We start from the raw sequence: 25,518 nt of genomic DNA, 5'->3' as shown, positions 1-25,518 counted from the left end.
TAAATGTTTAATGGGTTTGTTCAATAAAGACACAATAAATGAGAATTATTTGTGTGTTATCAGCTTAAGCACACTGAGTTTGTCTATTGTTGTGATTAAAGCTGGCCATGGATTGATAGAATTCCGAATGGAAGTTCTTTGGAAATGTCTTAGGCAGGCCATAGATAATACGATTTCTTTCCTGCAATCGGGGGCGCGGGGAGCCATCCCTGCCAGGAGAACACAGTGATTATTGCTAGCGGCTATAGCTACTGGCAGGGCCGGCCCTACCATGGGACCCAGTAGGCCCATGGTCCCAGGCAGCATCTTAGGAGGGGCAGCAGTTGCAGTGACAAGTTGCACCCGTACGTCACCCCTGCCGGCTGTCTCCCGAGATCTGCCTGTGGGACTGCTGTGAAATGTTGCATCCAATAAGTGTGCAGTCCGTTCTACCTGTGAGACAGTTTCACACTGAGCCGATATTGACGCTTGCCAATGTGTGCAACTGTCATGTAATGTAACTGAATGCAGAGGGAGACCAGCTGTCAGAATTCAGCGTTGATGTCGGGGGTGGGCGGGACCCGGGGTGGGCGGGACCCGGGGTGGGCGGGACCCAGCAGCTATCAAACACCAGCCAATGGGATGGGGTCTGGGCGGGCGACTACATTTATGTGGCCCCGCCCTTTTCTTAAGCAGCGCAATCATTGGCAGGTGTTTGATAGCTGCTGGGTCCCGCCCACCCCCGACATCACTGCTGAATTTTGACAGCTGGTCTCTCTCTGCTTGCAGTTACATTACATGTCAGTTTAACACACGGTTTCACTAAGCGACAATATCGGCTCAGTGTGAAACTCCCTCTCCTCTGTGCAAATCAGTGCCACCTGCCAGCGCTAATCAGTGCCAATCAGTGCCACCTGCCAGTGCCAATAAGTGCCACCTGTCAGTGCCAATCAGTGCCAATCATTACCACCTGCCAGTGCCAATCAGTGACACCTGTCAGCGTCAATCAGTGCCACCTGTCAGTGCCAGTGTTTCCAATCAGTGCCACATGTCAGTGGCAATCAGTGCCATGTGACAGTGCCAGTGTTTCCAATCAGTGCCACCTGTCAGTTCCAATCAGTGCTTCCAATCAGTGGCATCTGTCAGTGCCAATCAGTGCCAGTCAGTGCTAATCAGTGTTCCCAATCAGTGCCGCCTAATCTAATATCAGTGCCAACCAATGCCACCTGTCAGTGCCAATCAGTGTTTCCAATTAGTGCCACCTATACAATACAAACTAAAACTTGCGCTAATGGAAAAATTAGTGCAAAAACAATTATATACACGAAGACCACAGCAGCTGGCAGAACTTCACTATATGCTTTTTTTCTCTCTTTGATCCATATGCAAATTGTTTGTGGGAGCCCCTCTGACCTTGGATCCATACATCGTGACTCTATTAAGCGTTTTTTTACCCCTGGACTGCAAATCTGAGGGTCCATAAGCTCGTGTGAGTGAGGTCACAAGAGGGGAGTGTATTCTGTGAGCGCGTTCTCTGAAACTTCCTTTCAAACCTGGATACTTGAATTGCCGTTGGAAGCACCTGGCACTTTACTTTTATTTGCATTATTCACTATTCAATATTCGTTTATTGCACTTTGCACTTTAAACGTGTTTGCACATTTAATATTTATTCCACTAGCACTGTTAAGACTTGTATATCAATTAATGCCACCAACCAATGCTAATCAGTGACAATCAGTGCCGCCAGTCAGTGCTAGTGCTTCCAATCAGTGTCCATCAGTGCCACCTATCAGTGCCCATGAGTGCTGCCAATCAGTGCCCATGAGTGCCACCTATCAGCCACCTATCAGCGCCCATCAGTGCTGCCAATTACTGGCCATCAGTGCTGCCAATCAGTGCCACTAAATGCTGCGATTCAGTGCTACCTGTCAGTGCCAATCAGTGCTGCAAATCAGTGCTGCCTATTAGTGCCGATCAGTGCTGCCTATCAGTGCCATTAATGCTGCCAATCAGTGCCACCTATCAGTGCCAATCAGGGCCCATCAGTGCTGCCTATCAGTGCTTTTTATTAGTGCCAAACAGTGCCGCCTATCAGTGCCAATCATTGCTGCCTGTCAGTGCTGCCAATCAGTGAACTGAGTGCAGGGATGGGGTGATGAACTCAACAGCCAGGCACATTGTCCATGGGGGGGGCAGCCTGGTGGCTTTACTGAACGAAAACCATACACACTGTTAGCCCTGTACACACAGGGGCGGAATGTCAGGAGACAGCGGCTGGTTAAAAAAAAACGGCCAACATTCGGCCCGTTCAGCCAGCTTCTGTCAGACGTGCATGCTGGAAAACCAGCATCCGACGGACTCCTGATCAGCGCTCTAAGCCAATGGCAAGGAGCGCTGATCAGAGTGTTTTTCGTGGGGGGGGGGGGGGCGTCCCCCTATCAGAACACAGCAGCTCAGCAGGGGAAATTGCTGAACTAACCTCACATGGTTAGTACAGCGTCTCCGCCCGTGGGGTTAAACAAAAAAAAACTGAATAGTGTGTACCGGATTTTATAAAAGTCGCTTGTTCGAGAAAAAATTTCCATCCTGCTCCTTTTAAATTTCTCATCACTGTGGTCGAAAATGAATGCCAATTTGACCCAGTAATGATTAGCAAAATGAACAAACTTTCTTAGAACCTTTTTTTCCCAAGAATTTTTATTCGAAATTCTACCCATTTATAGCCAACATAATGAGGATCAGATCACATTTTGGGGCAAAGTATTGTAGCCAATATATATTAATGGATATATATATTATATCACTTTGGATAATGTATATTGTTTTAAAAGTTGTCTGTGTAATGTGCACAGCTTTAAATGCTGTTTTGCTATTTTTGCCATATTTTTAGTATAGATGCCTGATTCTATTAACACATTGAGGACGACTCTGAAACCTGTTTACCATTATGAACCAAGAAAGATCATAATATTGCATTAGAAAATAACACCCCATCCCAAGACTAATACCTAATGCATGCAGCAGATGCCCCCTTTGGAGATGAGAGAAGCTAATAAACTTCTAGCTTTGCCATAAAGTAAAACTTTACAGTGCAGTATCACTTACTTTCTGTCTCATAGCTTTGAACCTGGCCTGTACTCATCTACTAGTCTGCATAAAAAGGTCAAATAAATTATTTATATCACCTCTGTTCGATCTCTATAACTTAAATCATTAACCTACTTGTTTTAATATAATAGAATACTGAGATGGCATGTTCAGCAGACAAGACAATGGCATGACGGTTAAGGGAATTATTGGTGCTCTGTGCAGCAAACTGACTGTTGAAACTAGGAACGTAAGTAATGCTTGTTTTTTTTAGATGCAGCTAATGCAAAAAAAAAAAAAAATTGAAAGTTACCACTATTGCTTTGATGTGGTAATTCCTAAATGCTTGGGAGCATGGGTGTATCATTAAGTAATATTGAATAATAATGTGACTGTTGGCTGTAGTATAAGCTCCTCTGCTGCAGAGAATAATGGATCAGTGAATGGATCATTGTTCAATATACAACACTCCAGATTGGGTCACAACTCTATATTACTTTAATAATGGACTGTGTGACTATGGTGAGGACATTAGGATGTCAGTTCCTTTTGGCCAGATACTATGGTTGGTTTAACGTTCTCTGTACAACACTGTACATTATATAAATGTATAATAATGTTCACATCAGTAATGCAATAATATTAATATATAATAATGCATCTACTGAAAATTGATTCCAGGATTCCAGTTATGTAAGCCACTGAGCAATACTGTATAGTCAGTGCTATATCCATGTCAGCAGGGGAAGGGAACAATACTACAGCGCTAGAATAAATCCATTTTACATTTCTGCTGTTTGAAGAATAAGAACACTTTAACTAGTATGCTAGTATAACACTAAGAAAAAATGTTTTAGGAGTTTGGCTTCATCTCATTTGGCTAGATTTTCTACTGTATATGTTAAAAAAAGAGATGAGCATTTACCAGCACCATAAGGCCTGGATCAATATTGAGATTTTCTATTTATGGAAGACCAGTGAGCAATAAAATCTGGAAAATGGGGAAACATTCCTTATTTTATTTAACAATAAATTATTATTCCTGACCGTTTACTATGGGGACGTTTGCTTTTATGCAGTTTTGCTTGCTCCAGTTTTTTTACTATATTTATAACAGGTTTAAGCTTTGCCCGCCACATCCGAACTGTGTAGTAGTTCCCTAGAAGGTTGTTGTGTATGGAACATATTGGAAAATCTCTGTATAACTGGGTACCCATTGTTTGTTTTCTATGGAGAAACTATAGAACTTCTCCGCCATATACTGTATGCTGGAGAATAGTAGAATGGGGATGGTCTGTAGGGGAGAACCCAGGCAGAGCTGACAACACTGTTTTATATTCCAGTGCAGCAGAGGCAGCATTTTCAGAACAGTACAAGACATTAGGAACTCACTAAACTTCTGGCAGCTCAACAGTTTTTTCTGTACTTTCAGACAAAGCATGGGAAAATTTGCTTGAATTACAGAGATCTAGTGCACATGTTTTAAGTATGTGTTTAAGTCTGTCTTTACACAGACTTTCACTAAGCCCCCATTCACACCTTTCAGCTTGTTTCCCTGCATTTGACTATGTCTAAATATGCTCAACATGCTGAATCCCATTAAAGCGGAGTTCCAACCCCACACAAAAATTTTTTTAAAAAGTCAGCAGCTACACATACTGTAGCTGCTGACTTTTAATAATAGGACACTTACCTGTCCTGGAATCCAGTGATGTCGGCACCCCGGCCGATGTTTCCATCGGCTCTCAGGTGCTGCCGCTGCCGCCATGGTCGGTAAAGGAAACCGACAGTGAAGTCTTGTGGCTTCACAGTCAGTTCCTTGCGAACTGCGCTGTGCTCTCTAACTGGCCCGGTGGTGGGGAAAGGAGAAGGGAGGAGGAGGGGGCCGAACTTGTGACGTATCTCACCACGGCGGGGTCCAATGGAGGTGAGGACAGGTACCTGTCAAAAATATGCACATTTTTGTGTTTTTTTTGCATCTGAAGAACATTATGTCCTCCTTTAGAACAGCTATTTGTTCTGTGCCCATCACAGGAAACAAATGCCTTAATCTTGATACACATGCAAAAATGTTTGACAAAACCTTATAAAATGCTGAAAAAATGCTTCAAAATCACCAGGAATATTCTCATCTTAGATTCCACTTAGGTGTGAATAAAGAGGAGCCACTGCAACACAAAGAAATATACAAAGTGTGCTACCACACTTCACTCCTATCAGAGTCTATGCCAATAGCGTATCATCAAGTGTGTAAGCATTTGCAGGGCACCCAGGCCCTGAGGGAAAGGGGGCCCAGGGCGCCCTGTCACACATTGCATACCATAAGTAATCCAACCAATCCCCCCCCCCCCCTCTTTTCTGACACACCCTATACTGGCATCCCCTCACCGATCCCCCTGGTGCCCCTTCCTTGTAGCACTGCTGGTCAGCTTTCTTCTCCCCATTCTCACTAAATTCTCCAAATATGTGCTTTGAATTCTGTCCTGGAATGTTCCCCCATCCCTCACAGCACCGATTCTCCACTTCCCCCCCTCAAGGTCTGCTTGCCAGCTTCCCCTGCTCCTCCTCCCACTGACTGCATCTGTTGTGGGGGGTGGAAGATCGGTGTCAGGATGGCGAGTGGGTGGATGGGGGATGTCTGGTAAACATGATATGAATGAACACAATTAGTGTTCCTTAATGAACACAATGAGTGAAAGGTACTGATCTCTCCTGTGTTCATCACAGTACAGAGACTTCTATTTATTCATCTGCAGTGCAGCTGAGGGTGCAGAGAAGGACTCTATTGGGTTGATTTACTAAAACTGGAAAATACAAAATCTGGTGCAGCTCTCCACAGAAACCAATCAGCTTCCAGTTTTTTTTGTCAAAGCTTAATTGAACAAACTGAAGTTAGAAGCTGATGGGCTACCATGCACAGCTGCACCAGATTTTTCACTCTCCAGTTTTAATAAATCTACCCCAGAGTCTCAAAAAAATACAAATAAACATAGCAAGGCCTCATTCAAGCCGTGCATACTACAGTGCATACTACTCCACCCTGCGAGGACATGTTTACCCACACAGGGATGCACAGATGTTCCACTCACCCCCATGCAGACAGTCCAACTGATGTCAATTGGGAAAGAGGGGCTTCACAGATACAGCTGCTGCTCTCGATTTGACATCCGTGTAAGTGCACGATCCTGAACTTACACTGTTTATGTTTAGGGCTGATGGAGAGCAGTGGCTGTGTCCATGCAGCCGCTGTGTCCCAATTGGCATAAATGGGAATACCTGCACAGGGATGCACAGAACACCTGTGCATCTCCGTGTGTGTAAACATGGCCCTCACACGAGCGTGCACTTTAGTATGCCCTATGTGATTGAGGCCTTAGTAGGAATTTAGCAGGAATTTAATAAGTTATGTTGTGTTTATGTGCGTTAATATTGATTTTAGTGTATTTTTTTTGTGAAAGCAGTGATTTGATAAACATTTGCGCAACTATTGCAGGACCTAAAAAAACTATTGCTGGGATTGCACTGAGAGGTTAGTTTGATTATACTGGGGGGACAAACTGACCAGAGGGGGATTTTACTGGGGGACAGACTGACCTGGGGGTGATTATACTGGGGGACAGACTGACCTGGGGGGGGATTATATTGGGGGACACATTGACCTTGCAGGGAAAGATCGTACTGGAGGACAGACTGACCTGGAGGTGATTATACTGGGGGACAGACTGACCTGGGGGGATTATATTGGGGGACACATTGATCTTGTGGGGAAAGATCGTACTGGAGGACAGACTGACTTGGGGGGATTAAATTGGGGTACAGACTGACCTGGGGGGAGGGGAAAGGATTATACTGGGGGACAGGTTGATCTGGAGGGGGAAAGGGTTATAATGGCGGAAAGACTGACCTGGGGGGAGGATTGTACTGGGGGACAAACTGATCTTGTTTTATTTAACCATGCCACTTAAGCCCCTCCCACCATTAACACAATTTGGCTACATGTGCAGTTCGCCATGGCGAACGGTGTGCCCAAAAGTTCCCCAGGTCCTAGCAAAGCCCCGGCACAATAAAAATCACACCCACGCTTCACTGTGGCGCACTAAGAACACTGCAATTTTTTTCTTTATCAAGCAATGAGGCCTAACTTATGATCTTGCACACAGGCCCACTGATTTCATAAAACATCCCTGGTCCAGACTGTTTTACGCACTTCATTTCAGACTTGTCAAAATCCCTGGACTGCATTGCTTCACTATATCAGTAAGTCTGGCAAGAATGAATGCTGGGCAAGTTTTGTTTCATACACTTATAATAAACTGCCCTAATTTTGTGCACCTTTTGCTTGAGTACAAATGATGTGCTGTTTGCCACTTTTCTTTCTGGCATTGTGAACTTACCTTTCTCATCACATTCAAAATATTAGCAGGCTTGGATTTACAGTATATGAGACCTCAGCAAGCACCCAAATACAGTTGATCTGGGGTGAAGTCTGAACTGAATTTATTCATCTGGCCTCTTTTTCCCCCAGTACTACATACAGTATATACATATCAAGTGTATAGCACGATCATGTTATAGAAGGTTCATGCTTACAGAACACAATGAAGACATCAAAGCAGAAAAGGCCATAAATGTTTGAAGACATATACACATGCAGGAAACCAATTCTGCTTTTAAACTTTTATGCGCGTGAGGTGCTGCTGATACATACTTAAAAATGTACATTTTAAATCTAAAAACAAATGGCAAATGCACAAAGACCCTATTGTATAAAGCATAGCCTTTGTACAGTACATGAATCTTTACAAGCAGCTCCATGAAAACAAGACCAGAATATTTATAACTTGCTAGTTCTCCCGAGGATTACTTCAGTCAGCTTGGTCTGACTCAGTCCTGAAATTATTGCTCATTGGAGAGCCATTTGTATAGTTTTCTAGGGTTTCTAGGAGAATTAAGGTAGTGAGAGCAGCTTGATGAAAGCTCTATATATATTGTTTTAACCTCAGCAGCCTGATTTTAAGAACTCGTGGCAGATAAAGGCAGAGACACAAGAGAAGTAGATGTTTATATTGGGAAGTAAAATACACCAGTTTATGGATTGTCAAAGCACAGTCGCGGGTTACTTTTTTCATCGCCTCCAGATCTGACTATTTGGCCTCTTTCACACGGGCGGCTGTTTTGCCGCTGTTAAAAGCATGGTTTTATTATTTTGAAATTCCAAGACTCCAGGCACAGCGATCACTTGCAGTTGTACATTGCAATTAGCAGCGTTTGCGCGCGTTTAAATGCGGCTGCGTTTAGCTGCGGTGGAACATTCTTGCCATTTCTGACGTGCTTCCTGTTTTTCTTTCCTCGTTGCCGCTGCTATCCGCAGGAGAAATAGTACACTGCGATTACCTGCGGTTATGTGCAGATAGCTGTGCTAAATCGGTCCTGGACGCAGTCAAATGAATTTTTTTGAACTGCACAAAACCCCATGTAACAAAACCGTCGCTAAATGCAGTGTGTGAATAGGGCCATAGGAAAGCATTGTGTGAGTCTGGGTGCGGTAGATAACTTCATCTATCTGCAGCTAAAAGCTGAATTCTATCTGCCTGTGTGAAAGGGGCCTTAGTGTAAAGTCCGACCGTGTGTACGTGGCATTAGAGTATATGCTACACTGTACACAACAAACAGCGAAGGCAGCGAGATTACAGATGAAACATTTTGTTTGTATTATTAGGTCACTTCCCCCATGCGTTATTCAGCAAGCAGAGCAGTGGCGGCTGGTGCTCAAAATTTCAAACTGAAAAATATTTGAAAAAAAAAAACATCAATTGCAGCCACTGTGCCATCAAACGCAGCCAATGTGCCCATCAAACACAGCCACTGTGCCCATCAAACGCAGCCTGTGTTCCATCAAATGCAGCCTGTCTCCCATAAATGCAGCCTGTGTCCCATCAAATGCAGCCTGTGCCCCATCAAATGCAGCCTGTGCCCCATCAAATGCAGCCTGTGCCCCATCAAATGCAGCCTGTGTCCCATCAAATGCAGCCTGTGTCCCATCAAATGCAGCCTGTGCCCCATGAAATGCAGCCTGTGTCCTATGAAATGCGGCCTGTGTCCCATGAAATGCATCCTGTGCCCCATGAAATGCAGCCTGTGCCCCAGCCTATTCCACAGCCTGTGTCCTATGAAATGCAGCCTATGCCCCATGAAATGCAGCCTGTGCCCCATGAAATGCAGCCTGTGCCCCATGAAATGCAGCCTGTGCCCCATGAAATGCAGCCTGTGCCCTAGCCTGTGTCCCATGAAATGCAGCCTGTGCCTCATAAAATGCAGTCTGTGTCCCATGAAATGCAGGCCTGTGCCCCATGAAATGCAGGCTGTGTCCGATAAAACTCCCCTCTCCCCCTTCTACGCGGGAGGTCCGGACCGGCACAGCGGCGCTTACCTTTCTGTGTGGTATCCTCTCCTGTTGTGTGGGCACTGGCGATGGAGGAGTCCGCTCCTCATACTTCCGGCTTTGTCTCTCGGGCGCAATGGGAGAGAGAAAACAGGAAGTGACATCTAACTCGGATGTCAATCAAACCGCCCGGCCGTAGTAATAGATACTACGAGCGCCGGGCAGAAGCTACTCGGTGCTTCAGAAGGCGCCGCAAGGCAGGACAAAAGCCTGTAAATGAAGCGCCGCGTCTGCAATCTCGTGATTGTATAGACGTGGCGCTTCCCATAGTGCACTGTGTTTGGCGTCCGAACACAGTGCACTAAAGGACCTTTCTTTCTTTTTTCTTTTTTTAAGGGCCAGTTTAACATTTTTTTTTGTATTTTCTTTTTGACTGCCTGGACGGGGAGCGGCGCCGTGTGCCCCCTAAGGTTGGGCCGCCACTGGTGCCACATGAAGAAAGGCCAGTGCCGAATTTCAAGCATGTTTCCTATTAGCTGCTTTTATTGTGTTGCCATTTTTACAGATCTTCATGGAAAAAAATTGTGAAAATGATAGCTGTTGCTTTGGCAAAATTTTGGCAAAGCAAACAAAAGCAGGAGGAAGCTGAGAGCATAATCCTTCACCACATGCTGCTGCTGCAGTAACCCTCTACTTGGAGCTTGGCTGTTATGGTATGCTTATTCTCCAGGTCAGAATTACACCCCCAGAGCCTGTAGGTAGAAAACCTTTGGTGCTTAAAGAGGTTGTAAAGGCAGAATGTTTTTAATTTTAATCCATTCTGTGCATTAAGATAAAAAGCCTACTGTGTGCAGCAGCCCCCCTAACAGCAGCCCCCCTAACACTTACCTGAGGTCCCTCTCTGCCCATCGATGTCCACAAGTCCCTCGGCCGTCCGAGAATCTCCTCCCTGATTGGCTAAGACACCGTAGTGGCGCTATTGGCTCCCGCTGCTGTCAGTTAAAGTCAGCTAGCCAATCAGGGGAGAGAGGGGGCGGGGACGGGTCAGGGCTCCGTGTCTGAATGGACACAGGAAGTTTTGACTCAGCTCGGGTGCCCCCATAGCAAGCTGCTTGCTGTGGGGGCACTGAACAGGAGGGAAGGGCCAGGAGAGCAGAAGAGGGACCCGAGAAGAAGAGGATCTGGGCTGCTTTGTGCAAAACCACTACACAGAGCAGGTAAGTATAACATGTTTGTTATTTTTATGGGGAAAAAAATAGACTTAAGTATTACTTTAAAGAAAGTATTTGATTAAATTTTGAAATTACTGTAACTTTATGACCACCCACTTAATATTGAGTAGATCCCTCTTTTGCTGCTAAAACACCCCTGACATGTTGAGGCATGGACACCACTGAACCTCTTCTGGTACCCTGAAAAATGTACCTAGTTGGGCATCTGGAGGCTGCCAGAAGTGGGAGGCAGTGTCAGGAAAGAAGAAATAAGCCCAGGCACATAGTTATGTGCAAACGGAGAATCTCTGTTAACCAAATCCACAGACGGAAAAAACCTGTTAGCCAAACCCATGGACAGAGAATTCCCATTAGCCTGACCCACGCGCAGGCTTATAGGCGCACACCGAAGTGCGCGCTCGCCACTGAGTGGCGCCAAATGGACTATACAAACCCCTCAGCTGCACTAGGACTTTGCCTTATAGTTTACAGCGTTCTGCTACCTGCTACCTGTTTCCTGTGTTGGATCCAGTTGCCATTCTGATCCATCTGACGACGCGTGTACTCTACCTGAACTGAGCCTGGCTTTCTCTTCGACCACGTCTCTGCTTGATCCCTCTGTTTGTCTGTTTGCTGTTGCCAACTTTGACCTGGAGCTGACTACTGTTCTGCCTACTGCTTTGTTCCTGAGGTGCCTGCTAGTGATCGACCCGGCATGTCTGACCCTGCTCTGTACCCAACCTGCCAAGTACCTGCTGTCTGCTACCTGTCAGCGTGCCAAGTACCTGCTGTCTGTGACCTGCCAGCCTGCAAAGTAACTGCTGTCTGTGACCTGCCAGCCTGCCAAGTACCTGCTGTCTGCTACCTTCCAGCCTGCCAAGTACCTGCTGTCGTGTGTCACGATCCAGCCTGCATCCACTACTAGGCACTCGTGCCACTCCAGGCTTCTGTGCCTCCTGTTTACTCAATCAGGGGCACCAGGCCGGAGGAGTAAGAGATCGCCTTACTCTCCACATCAGGCTCCATCTCCAGGTACGTGACAGAAGGTATGCTGTGGTATCTGGCACCAAGCCATCAGTAGCAGATCCTTTAAGTGTTGTAAGTTCAATTAATCCTTTAAATAAGTGAGTAAATCATGCATTCACAAAATCAAATGCTTAAAGGCTCATCAAAACCACATCTCAGGCTTTAACATCCACCTGAATGGAGACTCCTCTTTGGATGTGATGATCTCTCTGCACAGCACTGGACTGGTGAAGCAAGCCTGACAGGGAGAACAGCAGCTGCCACCGCTATACCACACAGGCAGGTCGCCAGATGGATCGGGCATTCACAGCTTCAACACAAGCCCACACTGCTCACTGGGGATAACGGAAAGGAACAGACGGTGATATGGAGGAGATGGGAAGCATCCAGTTGCTAGAAAGCGTCCAGATGTCCTAGCAACTGGACACTTCCTTTCCCCTCCATGTCACTGTCTGCGTGTCAGATGCTCGATTGGATAGGGATCTGGAGAAGTTGGAAGCCATGTTAAATCATGAAACTCGTTGAACCATTTTTACAGTGTGACAGGGCTCATTATCCTGCTGAAAGAGGCTACTGCCACCAGGGAATACTGTTTTCATGAAGTAGTGTACTTGATCACCTGTTTTACACTTTTTTCTTGTTTTACTAATTGATCATATCCTGGCTTTTGACCTTTTGATGACCTTGAACTTCATATATCCGGCGGCAAAAAAGGGGGGCTTTAAAGCCCAGCCACCACACATGAGGTTGTGCTTTGAGAGCATGCTCCCTTCGCACTCCCAGCACACTGACAAACTTTCACCGACAATTCTCAGTCCCATGCCACCTCTTGGACATTAAATGGGACTAAACCCACCGGTTTAACTCTTCCAAAACGGTTGCTATTTTTTCAGACATGTCATAAATGATAACTTTCACAGTTGCTTGTGCTCTTAACAAAACTGTCAAGCCATCAAATAGCTGGTGTCATAGCTGATCACATGTGCAGCACCATGGCAACTGCAGATCAAACTGAGGTTAAGATGGCAGAGCTTCCTTGGGTGTAAAGGATAGGAGGGCTCAGTTCTGCTTTAAAGCCAGCTTAAAGAGCCACTGGGAGGTGGCGTCAGGGATCAAAATTGCCTCAATGTATTAAGAAGCTTATGTGATATTAATGTATTTCTACTGATGATGTATGATTGATATCTATAAAGGGAAAACTGCTTCTTTGCCTATACTGCCTATATCCACTTGCCTGCTGTGCTTAATAGCAACTAGCTAGTTATCCTAGCTATATTATCTAAAAACATACTTACTTAATTTTCCCCGGGCCTTGCCCATATCCTTTCGCTTCAAGTTTTCTATAGAAGTTTCTTAACTTTGCTTCAAAATCTCTTCTGTATGGGGAAGGAGCCCTTGCACTAGCACGTTGAAGCCCTAGGTAGAATGAAATATGGCAATATACCATTAGAACATGTAATGTTGTCACAATGTTTACAGCAGTATTTATACAGAAAGTAATGCCACAAATTCCCAAAATATGCATAGGAGTTACACAATAGTATGCCCCGATGGCTATAAAAATAGAAAATTGCAGACTAACTGAAGATGTGTGTAAAACTTGTGGTAAAAATGAAAAGCGGGTTATGGTATAGTCTGAGCGGGCAGGGACAGCCATCCAGAAATGTATGGGCTATACTTAAAAAATTTAGTTTGCTTTAGATAGAATCGGCAATGGTAAAACTGTCAAACTTTTTTTCTTTTTTTTTTTTGCTATGCTTTGTTACGATAGGGAGTACTTCCTCCTTACTTCCTGTCTTGAAGGCACAACAGAAAATCAGAGCAAACCTCTCCAAAGTAAAGCTGGCCATACACAGAGCAAATTTTGGCCAGTTCTTGGTGAAACAGTTAAAATTTTAAACTGGTGGCACCAACCCCATCTGGTCTTTGACCTGAAAATCAAAAGAGCTGCGCAGAAAATCTTAAGCCAAACACCAGCTGGCAATGCAACCGCTGTTCGGGTATTCTAACAACTGTGAGTGCCAATATACAATAGTTGGCAGGAATATCATATCATATCAATATTGGTAAACACACAAGGCTGAATAAGAGAAATCTTACAACGTATGGTCAGCTTAATGGGTAATCTTCTCTTAGACAGTTGTCACCCGAAATGTTTGTCCCCACTGGAGGATTTCTTTGTTTCAGTGACAACTCAAAATGTTATCCCTTGTTTAATTTCCAGCGACAATAGTCACCAGGGCATACAGAGAGAGTGAACCTCCCCTGTGGGACACACTATAAAATAAAAACCTAACGTAACTTAATAAGCTCACCACAGAGTTCTAGTCATGTTTTTATTTGATTACATTTTGAAATGACTAACTTTATGACCATGTATTTAATATTGAGTAGGTCTCCCCTTTGCTACCAAAACACCCCAGACCTGTTGAGGCATGGACACCACTGATCCTCTGAAGGTATGCTGTGGTATCTGGCACCAAGCCATCAGTAGCAGATCCTTTAAGTGTTGTAAGTTCAATTAATCCTTTTAATAAGTTAAAATTCCAATATATTATACACTCACAAAATCAAATGCTTAAAGGCTCATCAAAACCACATCTCAGTCTTTAACATCCACCTGGATGGAGACCCCTCTTTGGATGTGATGATCTCTCTGCATAGCACTGGACTGGTGAAGCAAGCCTGACAGGGAGAGCAGCAGCTGACATCGCTATACCACACAGGCAGGCCGCCAGATGGATCGGGCATTCACAGCTTCAACACAAGCCCACACTGCTTACTGGGTAGGAACAGACCTTGATGTGGAGGAGATGGGAAGCATCCAGTTGTGTTCCGGAGAATTTGGAGGCCACGTTAACTCATGAAACTCATTGAACCATTTTTGAAGTGTGGCAGGGTGCATTACCCTGCTAAAAGAGGCTACTGCCACCAGGGAATACTGTTTTCATGAAGTGGTATATTTGATCAGTAACAATGTTTAGGTAGGTGGTATGTGTCAAAGTAACATACACAAATGTCAGGACTAAAGGGTTCCCAGCAGAACATTGCCCAAAGCATCACACTGTCTCCATGAGTTTGCCTTCTTCACATACTGCATTCTGGTGTCATCTTTTACTCAGGTAAGCAAAGCACACATGCACACCTGGCCTTCCACATGATGTAAAAGAAAATGCCATGTTCTTCCATTGCTCTGTGGCCTAGTTCTGATGCTTACGTGCCCAATGTAAGCGATTTTGGCTGTAGACATGGGTCAGCATGGGCACCCTGACCAGTCTGCGGCTATGCAGCCTCATACACAACAAATTGCGATGCCCATTTTTTCTGCATTGAAGCTAACAACTTCAGGGACAACATTATATATATGTATATATTATAATGTAAACCTGCTCTGACATTGTTCATGTCACACTAAAGCGAACCTTAAGTAAAAGATCAATTCATTGAATCCCATCACAGCTGTTATTTAAAAACAAAGGGATCACCAACCCCCAAAAAACATGCCTCTGTCCTGGAGTGGGGTACCACAGTGTTATAGCTGTTGCCTCATCAACTCCTGTTTCCTCTCTTGACAGAAAAGAACAGGATTTATTGGATCGTGCAGAGGCTGTTACTGGATACATTTTCTGGGATTCTGAGTGCCCTCTCCATAACAGAGATAAGTATTTGGCAGGGAGGGGCAGGGTACATTTTAATGACAGCCTCGTGGGCACCATTGGACCATTAAGTGACTTTTTGCCTTTAGGTATACTTTCAGTGTTAATAGTTTTTACTACAACCCAAATTCCAAAAATGTTGGGAGGCTGTGTAAAATCTCCAAAAAAGCAGAATGCAATGATTTGCATATCTCATAAGCCCATATTGTATTCACAATCGAAAATCGAAAACATATCAAATGTTTAAACTAAGACAATGTACCATTTTACGAAAAAAAATAAAATAGGTTAATTTTGAAATTGTTGGCAGCAACATAACAAAAGTTGGGATAGGGCAATGTTTACCATGGTGTAGCATTCCCTCTTCTTTTAACAACACTCTGTAAATGTCTGGTAACTGAGCAGACCAGTTGCTGGAGTTTTGGGAGTGAAATGCTGTCCCATTTTTGCCTGATATAGGATTCTAACTGCCCAGCAGTCCTGGGCCTTCTTTGTTGTATTTTTCATTTCAAGATGCGCAAAATATTTTCAATTTGGGAAAAGTCTGGACTGCAGGCAGGCCAGTTAAACACCTGGACTCTTTTACTAGTAAGCCATGCTGTTGTCATAGATGCAGTTTAGCACTGTCCTGATGAAATATGCAAGGTCCTCCCTGAAAAAGACAATTGTCTAGATGGGAGCACATGCAGCTCTAAAATCTGGATACAGTATATCTTTCAGCAATGATGGTGCCTTTCCAGATGTGCAAGCTGCCCATTCCATAAGCACTAATGTACCCTCATACTATCAGAAAAGCAGGCTTTTCAAATGAGCACTGATAACAGGCTGGAAGGTCCATCTCAGCTTTAGTCCAGAGGACGTGGCACCCATAGTTGCCAAAAGAATGTCAAATTTTAATTCATCTGATCACAAAACAGTTTTCCACTTTGCAGCAGACCATTTTAAGTAAGCTTTGGCCCAGAAGAAGACGGCAACATTTCTGGATTATGTTCAGATATGGCTGCTTCTTTGCATGATAGATCTTTAACTTACATTTTTGGATGGCCAACTGTGTTCACAGACAAGTTTGAAAGTATTCCTGAGCTCATGCAGTAATGAATCCGGTGATGAAATTTACGGCTGTGTATATATACTGCGTGCATGTGTCCACTAATCATGCCTCTGATGACGACCTATTGGTTGAAATGCATCAGGTGATGCCTTGAGGACACAAGCACGCTACGAGCCACACTATCTCTTTAATGCTCGTTTTTTAACTTTGTCCTGTGAGCTTTTTGCAATAAATTCATCATTTATCCAAAACGAGCTTCACTATGCGCTTCCTTATATCTATTTTTGGGAGCATTTCCATTATTGGATAATCGATTGGAGCAGTGCTGGATCCTGAACAGAGACCTGTCACTAAATTCTGGAGAGGGAGAACAGTTGCGGTGTCTGCAATGTGGGAGAGCAGTATATGCTGGAGCCTGGAGACATCACTGGAACCTGTGCCTATACGCTTAGGCCTCTTTCACACGGATGATCCGTATGTCCGTTTTTCATCCATCCGTTTTCGGATGAAAAACGGACATACAGTCATCCCTATGGAGCGTCGGATGTCAGCGGTGACATGTCCGCTGACATCCGACCCGCTCCGATCCGAAAAGTGTAACGGAGGAAAAACCTACTTTTTCCTCCGTTTTCGGATCGGATCGGATGACGACGGACACTACGGACCGTCATCATCCGATCCCCCCATAGGGGAGAGCGGCGCTCTGACAGGTCCGTCGCTGCACAGTGTGCAGCGATGCACCTGTCATCTTCCTGCTCAGCGGGGATCGGCGGAGCTATCCCCGCTGAGCAAGCGGATGTTCACGGGGCGGATCATGACTGATCTGCCCCGTGTGAAAGAGGCCTTATATTTATCTGCCCTCTGCTAAGAGTAATTTAAAAGTGCACTGTGGTGTGATGTGTCATTGCATACACTGAAGCTGGTCCTGTCTTTTCTACACACCATCTTCCCCAGATTCCATTTCCTTCAGGCCTATTTCTTCAAGTGCTGCATATGAACTCTTTTCATCACTGAACCATGCCTGTTTTTAATGCAGTACCGTCTGAGGGCACGAAGATAACAGGCATCCAATATTGTGTTTCGGCCTTGTCCCTTTCACACAGAGATTTCTCCAGATTCTTAGAAACTTTTGATGATTTTATGCACTGTAGATGATATATTTAAAGTCTTTTCAATTTTAAGTTGAGGAACTTTATTCTGAAAGTGTTCGACAATTTTTAAACGTAGGTTTTTACGGATTGGTGAACCTCAGCCCATCTTTACTCCAAAGACACTCTGACTCTCTTTTTATACCCAGTCATACTACTGACCATTGCCCAATTAACCTAATTAGTTGTAAAATGTTCTTCCAGCTCTTCCTTGTTATTATCACTTTCTTTGCCAGCTTTTTGTGTCCCTGACCCAACTTTTTTGAGATGTGTTGCTGCCATCAATTTCAAAATGACCTTATATTTTTCTTAAAATGGTACATTTTCTCTGTTTTTTTTTTCTCATTTCATATTTTTCTATTTATGGATTTATGAGATTTGCATATCATTGCATCGTGTTTTTATGTAGATTCTATATAGCATCCCAACATTTTAGGAACTGGGGTTGTAATAAAATATTACTATTATTGCAGTAATGTTGAAAATATACTGTAAATAGTTTGAGCTGTCCATAAAAACAAGTATTTGGTTGGCAACCCTGTATATTAGGGAGGGAAAATGGCAACAGGGACACCTATGGCTCAAATTTCAGATGGTTTATCAGGAGCTGGTGGAAATTGGAAATTTGCTCCGTGTATTGCCAGCTTTGGAGCGATTTCCTCAAGAAGTAAAGAAAAATCCCCCCAGATATATATAAAAAAAAAAGAGTTGACAGGAGTTTTACCATTGCCTAGTCTACCTAAAAGTAACTTAGCATAAAAACTAATAGCATTATAAATTAACAGGGGGAATATCTGACATATACTAAACAGTAAATGGGCACATCAAGTGAAAAAATGTTTTCAACTGGCAGATTTATTGCTAAATGATTACATTTCCCACTTTCGATTTATACTTTACCTGGGGAATTCTGAGGGGAGGAACCCGGAGAACAGCGAGGGGAGAAGCTGTATCCCGGGTGGAAGGCTGCCTGTAGTGGGATGTATGACATGATATCTTCTTCAAAAAGGCTGCAAAAAATTTGTAAAGCAGAAATGCAATTTTCAGTCATGCATATAAATATAATGTATTTTGCAAGTTTCACGTAGATTAAATATCAGCTACCATTTCGAGCTTTTAAAATGTTTTTAAACGACTGCCCATTTGTGTGAATGGTATGATCTATTGGCATTCCCCGAGTACCCCCTTGAAGGAAAGATAAATCTTATTGTATATAATTTTATTTATAAAGTTAAAAAAACTAAAAACATGTAAAAAAAAAACAAAAAAAAAACATGTTTTTTTCTTTTATTTAATCAGAAAAAAAAAGAAAATTGCACATGAATATTTCATATTACATTTCAATCTATCTGGTGGAGCTCCATTTGATGTGTTTAATTTCCTATTTTTACCTGCTTCACTGAATAAATATGGTTTGCCTAAAACTCAATAGATCAAGCTCAAATGTACACATACTAACTGAAAAAGTCAGAGTAGTTCTGTAAAGACATTCAATGAAAAGAGAGTCCAAAAGTCCAAAAGAAAACAGCTTCTGCTCTGCTCCCTCTTTAGAAAACCATCAATGGTCTGGCATCAGTGTAGTGTATATTTGTAAAATTAAGTTTTAAATAGATAGGAAAAACAGATATAGAACATCAGTTTTAAAGTTTTACATTAAATGATAGATTAAAACGTACTTAAGCCTTTAAATATTCTTCTTAAAGCTAATGAACTGTGTTGACAAATCAAGATATCTGAAAGTGAATAGGAAGGGCTATCATGTGCTGGAACTATTGGACTCATATAATAGCTTTGAAATAAGTTTGGGGAAAGGGCTGAGCATATTCTGTTACATAAAGTGAAATATTAATTTGCAGAAAGAACAGCTTTCTTAATATTTGTTTCCACCTTTGCAGCCACATTTGAGAAACCCTCATTATATGTTTGCTATGTGTTCTCATTCATCCAGTGTACTTAAGATAATTAAAAATATATATTTCTTACCTTTCTAGTTGTTTCTTTAGAGCAGGATTATGCATATAACGCTATAGGCAGCTTGTATTGTACTGAATAACTAACAAAGGACCAATTGGTTTAAAAGTGCGTTACCATACAATGTACCACCCACAACTTGAGATCTTTATGGTAAACATAACTTCCTATGGCTCCTTAACAATGCATAGAAGAGAAGAACTTCAGTTTTGGAGTTTTCAGTAAGTATAAAGGTTAGCATTTTTGTAAGTTATGCTATGTGAATGGGAACACGTAACAAATATAAAGTAGCTGTTATCCCAAATTGGCTACAAAAATGGAAATACACTTTAACCACTTGCTGACCAACTGCCGTCATTATACTGCGGCAGGTCGGCACGTTCCCGCGAGCCATCGTAGCTATACGTCGGCTCCTTGAAGCGGAATAGCAGGCGCTTAACCCCATCCCTGCCAATGACATTTAAACCGTAATCAGTGCATTTTTACAGCACTGATCGCTGTATAATTGTCAATCGTCCCAAAAATGTGTCAAAAGTGTCCGATGTGTCCACCATAATGTTGCAGTCATGATAAAAATTGCAGATCGCCGCCATTACTAGTAAATAAAAATAATAATAATAAAAATGCCATAAATCTATCCCCTATTTTGTAGACGCTATAACTTTTGCACAAACCAATCAATATATGCTTATTGCAATTTTTATTACCAAAAATATGTAAAAGAATACATATTGGCCTAAACTGAGAAAAAAATTTGCTTTTTTTAAAAAAAAAATTGGGGAAATTTATTATAGCAAAAAATACAAAATATTGTGTTTTTTATAAAATTGTCGCTCTTTTTTTGTTTATAGCGCAAAAAATAAAAACTGCAGAGATGATCAAATACCACCAAAAGAAAGCTCTATTTGTGGGAAAAAAAGGACGTCAATTTTGGGGTCGCACAACCACGCAATTGTCACTTAAAGCGACGCAGTGCCGTATCGCAAAAAATGCTCTGGTCATTGAGCAGCCAAATCTTCCGGGGCTGAAGTGGTTAATGTTAGGGATGTATAATAGATCCTCTGCACATGCCAAGACTGTCCTGTGGTTGAGAATGTTTTTTTACAGACAGGTGTTCCAGAACTAGACAATAACGTAATTTTCGATGTTTACTGAGCAACAACGATCTCAGATTTCAATGTCCTGGTCTCCTTGTGGCAACAGCATAATTGTAGTACCAGAATATGCTTAGAGTTAGCAAATAGAGTGGATTTGAACTGATATGGCACACTAAATGGTAACATTACAAGAGTGGGTTTGAACACATTGAAATAAGTATGGTTAGGTCAAGTTCATTTGGGGAATATTTAAAAATAAATGCACAGACCAAGCAAACTGGCAAAATAGAAGATAAATACTGTATATAGCCAAGAAAACTGGAAAAGGGGGCTTCTACTCTACTTACTAATTTATTTAACCCCCCAGTGAACCTCTTGAAAGTTAAAAGGCATAGATGGCAATCACTACAGGAAAATTAAGACTTAAAGTGTATGTAAACCCGAATTTTTTTTTATATATATATATATCATACTGTAGAGTATAAGATTTCCTATCATTTGAGCCCAGTCTTGCCACCCAGAGTTAATCCATCTCTGAGCAATCCTCTTTTATTGTGTAGTGAGAAGAATCTAGACAAACAGAGAAAAACTTTGTCAAATACTCCCCCTTGCTGTGAGTGACAGCCTAAGGCCCCTTTCACACTTATACGACTTGTCCCACGATTTTGTACTGCAAAATCGTATGACAAGTCATTCTCCATGATTTTCAATGACTACCATTCATATTGGCACGACTTTAAGTCGTGCCGACTTGAAAGTAGTCCCTGCACTACTTTGGTCCAACTTCTATGCGAGTTGTACTCCATAGACCTCAATGTTAAACCCTGAAGTAGCATGCAAGTCGTGCCTGAATATTATATAGACACGACTTCAGTACGACTTTGTAAGCACAAGCCTGGCCTCGCTATTCGGGAAAGGAAAACTTTTCTTTCCTTTCCCGATGAGCGACAGGCAGTGCTGACAGCTGTCTGGTATGAATCCAGAGGGGGAACGCCGCGCCAAGTTTTAAATGAAAAAACCGGCGTGGGTTCCCCCGCAGGGGCATACCAGGCCCTTAGGTCTGGTATGGATCTAAGGGGAACCCCCTACGCCGAAAAATCGGCGTGGGGTCCCCCCCAAAATCCATACCAGACCCTTATCCGAGCACGCAGCCCGGCCGGTCAGGAATGGGGGGGTGGGGACGAGCGAGCGCCCCCCCCCTCCTGGACCGTACCAGGCCGCATGCCCTCAACATGGGGGGTGGGTGCTTTGGGGCATGGGGGGCGCAGTGCGGCCCCCCCACCCCAAAGCACCTTGTCCCCATGTTGATGAGGACAAGGGCCTCTTCCCGACAACCCTGGCCGTTGGTTGTCGGGGTCTGCGGGCGGGGGGCTTATCGGAATCTGGGAGCCCCCTTTAATAAGGGGGCCCCCAGATCCCGGCCCCCCACCCTATGTGAATAAGTATGGGGTACATGGTACCCCTACCCATTCACCTAGGGAAAAAAGCGTCAATAAAAAACACAGTACACAGGTTTTTAAAATAATTTATTAGGCAGCTCCGGGGTCTTCTTCCGACTTCGGGGGTCCTCTTCCGACTTTGGGGGTCTCTCCGCCGTCTCCTCCCGGTGTCCGCATCTTCTGCCGGCTCCTCCGCTATCTTCTGCAGCTCAATTGCTAGCGGTGGTCCGGACTTCTGCCTTCTTCTTTTCTTCCAGAGATGTTGACACGACACTCTCTCCAGCTGGAATGGTCTCTGAACGCTCCGCAACTGACTTATATAGGCGGTGGCCCCGCCCCCTTATGAGGTCACTGTCCCGGGGCATGCTGGGACTGTGCCGTCATAAGGGGGCGTGGTCATCACCCAGTGACCACGCCTCCTAAAACGTCACAGTCCCAGCATGCCCAGGGACTGTGACGGCATAAGGGGGCGGGGTCACCGCCTATATAAGTCCGGTGCGGAGCGCACAGAGACCATTCTGGCTGGAGAGAGCGTCGTGTCAACATCTCTGGAAGAGAAGAGGGAAGAAGACGATCCAGAGGTCCGGACCACCGCTGGCAAAAGAGCGCCAGAAGATAGCGGTGGAGCCGGCAGAAGATGCGGACACCGGGAGGAGACGGCGGAGAGACCCCCGAAGTCGGAAGAGGACCCCCGAAGTCGGAAGAAGATCCCGGAGCTGCCTAATAAATTATTTTAAAAACCTGTGTACTGTGTTTTTTATTGACGCTTTTTTCCCTAGGTGAATGGGTAGGGGTACCATGTACCCCATACTTATTCACATAGGGTGGGGGGCCGGGATCTGGGGGCCCCCTTATTAAAGGGGGCTCCCAGATTCCGATAAGCCCCCCGCCCGCAGACCCCGACAACCAACGGCCAGGGTTGTCGGGAAGAGGCCCTTGTCCTCATCAACATGGGGACAAGGTGCTTTGGGGTGGGGGGGCCGCACTGCGCCCCCCATGCCCCAAAGCACCCACCCCCCATGTTGAGGGCATGCGGCCTGGTACGGTCCAGGAGGGGGGGGGCCGCCAGCTCGTCCCCACCCCCATTCCTGACCGGCCGGGCTGCGTGCTCGGATAAGGGTCTGGTATGGATTTTGGGGGGACCCCCACGCCGATTTTTCGGCGTAGGGGGTTCCCCATTACAATCCATACCAGACCTAAGGGCCTGGTATGCCCCTGGGGGGAACCCACGCCAGTTTTTTTATTTAAAACTTGGCGTGGAGTTCCCCCTTATGATTTATACCAACTAGTGTTTTCATTTTTTAATGCCAAAAACGTGGCAAAGTAGTACTGCTCCCAAATCGCGGTAAAATCGCGGCAAATCGCGGCAAAATCGGGGCCGCGAAATCGCGGTAAAATCGCGCGACTTTGAAGTCGTATAAGTGTGAAAGGGGCCTAAGACACAGGCATTATTTTTTAATTCCCTCCCCCACTCCTTTCTTCAGCAGCTCTGCAAGGATTGGCTGTTCCACACCTCAGTATGATTTGTCATGCTGAAGTCATGTGGTTACTTTCCTGTCTTTTCACTGAATGTTGGAGATCATAGCAGAAGTTCAGTGTTAGAAATAGACAGGAGAAAATGCATATTGACAAGGAGTGTAGAGGTGGGCGGGGAGTCTACTGACATCACGACTCCACCCACCGAGCTCCAGACAACAGACCCACCCACAGATTATGAAGTCTCATAACAGACAGAGGGGAGACATTTGACAGGTAAAGATACATGCAGGAGGCATGTATATCCTTATAGATAACCCCTATGGCAGTAGTTTAGAAAGGATGACATTGGGTTTACATCCACTTTAAGGCCTCTTCCTGCTTGCAATTCGACCGCCAGTGATAGGTGGGTATCTTAAAGTAAACTTTTCAGTAAATATGGATGCTGTCATTGCTAACCCCTTTTTGAAAATGCTAGCTACTTTGCTGCTATACTGACCGGCCGGATTTAATACTTTCTGATGTACTAACATGGAACAAGCATGCAAATCAGGAAAGTCAGAGAAAAGTCAAAATTACTTATTAGCATACTTTTTTCCCATAAAGGGACTTACAGTGGCTAAGCAAGAGGGTTAGAATGACAGCCATGTTTCGTCTAACACTGCAATGCCTTAAGCTGATCATAATTGGTTTCATTTTTTTTTGATTCAGCAAGTGGGCTGAATCAAAAACCGAAACATCCACGCATTTGCGGTTGATGGGGGAATCTTCCTCACTGTGCTATTGTATTCTGACAGCACGGAGACTCCTGCCTATTGCCTGAAGTGCTGATTGAGCAGATTTTATCTGACAGGGCAGTTGAAAAGAAGTCAATCGGTATATTGAAATTTGAAATTCGTCTGGTCCCTGCTGAACCGTTCAAATTTCGATCTATGAATGACCAGCTTTAGATTGTAGCCATTCGGAGACCAAATTTCACCTGCTATCTACTAAAAACACAAATATCACCTGTGTTTTACTTATGTCTGTGACATTTACTGCTTTCAATCAATGCAGCCAGAAGAGGTGATGTGGCTATATTTAGGTGCTGCAACCAAGGAATGATCCAAGCTGAAGATAACAATGGGCTTCAAATATATTACACACATATTGCAGTGCAATATTTTTGGTCTTTTAGTAATGTTTACGGGCCCATTTACATCTTTGCGGTATACCAATGTGCATTATGCTGCATGGTAAGGTGCATTGCAAAAAGGCAGCTAATTCAAAAAGAATGTGTTGCCAATGCACCCTAGTGTGCCTAAAATCGCGTATGGCCCTTTGTTTCTAACACAGTGCAGTACTATTCAATCCCAGTTACTGGTATAAAAAAAATACTTTTCCATTTCAATCTACAGCCACTGTGATCTTTTTCAACTTTTTTAAAAAAGTGGCTTTTTTGCAAAATGGCAATTTGAAGATATTAATTACACTATTGCAGTGGTTCTCAACTCCTGTCCTCAGGACCCACTAACAAGCCAGATTTTAAGTATTACCTTGTTAAGAGATGCAGACTAGAAAACTGCAATCACTGATATCACCTGTGATGTATTTCAGTTATCTTGCAAACCTGGCCTGTTAGTGGGTTCTGAGGACAGGAGTTGAGAACCACTACACCAGGGCCGGTACAAGGGGGGGGGGGCGGAAGGGACAGATGCCCTGGGCGGGACCATTTACTGGAGGAAGAGGGGCGCAATAGAAGCGCCAGTGAACCGGTGTTGTAAAAATTCCTGCTACCTATGCAGAGTTTACAACACCGGGCGCACGAAAATTGATAATTTTTAACATGTGCCAAGTGCGCTCCTGCACCCGGCACAAGCCTGAGACCAGCCCCGCCCCGCCTCTCACTTCCCTATCAGGCGGAGTTTCTGTCCTCCATTGGAGGATCTACCCGTCAACTGCCGACAGCTGGCACCTGACGGGTAGATCCAGATGCATGCAGAGCAGCGCTGG

At 44.1% G+C, this 25,518-nt stretch overlaps 1 protein-coding gene across 3 annotated transcripts in view; it reads right to left on the bottom strand.

Moving 5' to 3' along the window:
• HECW1 (HECT, C2 and WW domain containing E3 ubiquitin protein ligase 1) overlaps positions 1–25,518 on the bottom strand; it is a 415,705-nt gene that overhangs the window by 44,753 nt on the left and 345,434 nt on the right. For all 3 annotated transcript variants that reach the window (XM_073630548.1, XM_073630547.1, XM_073630550.1), the window contains 2 exons: positions 18,444–18,553; positions 12,984–13,104 (listed from right to left, as the gene is read on the bottom strand). In XM_073630548.1, coding sequence (XP_073486649.1) covers positions 12,984–13,104; positions 18,444–18,553 — 231 coding nt within the window. The remainder of the gene's footprint in view (positions 1–12,983; positions 13,105–18,443; positions 18,554–25,518) is intronic.

Source organism: Aquarana catesbeiana, linkage group LG05 (assembly GCF_042186555.1).
Source record: "Aquarana catesbeiana isolate 2022-GZ linkage group LG05, ASM4218655v1, whole genome shotgun sequence".
NCBI lineage: Eukaryota > Metazoa > Chordata > Amphibia > Anura > Ranidae > Aquarana > Aquarana catesbeiana.
The sequence above is the reverse complement of the archived record's forward strand: the minus strand, read 5'-3'. Positions and strand labels throughout refer to the sequence as shown.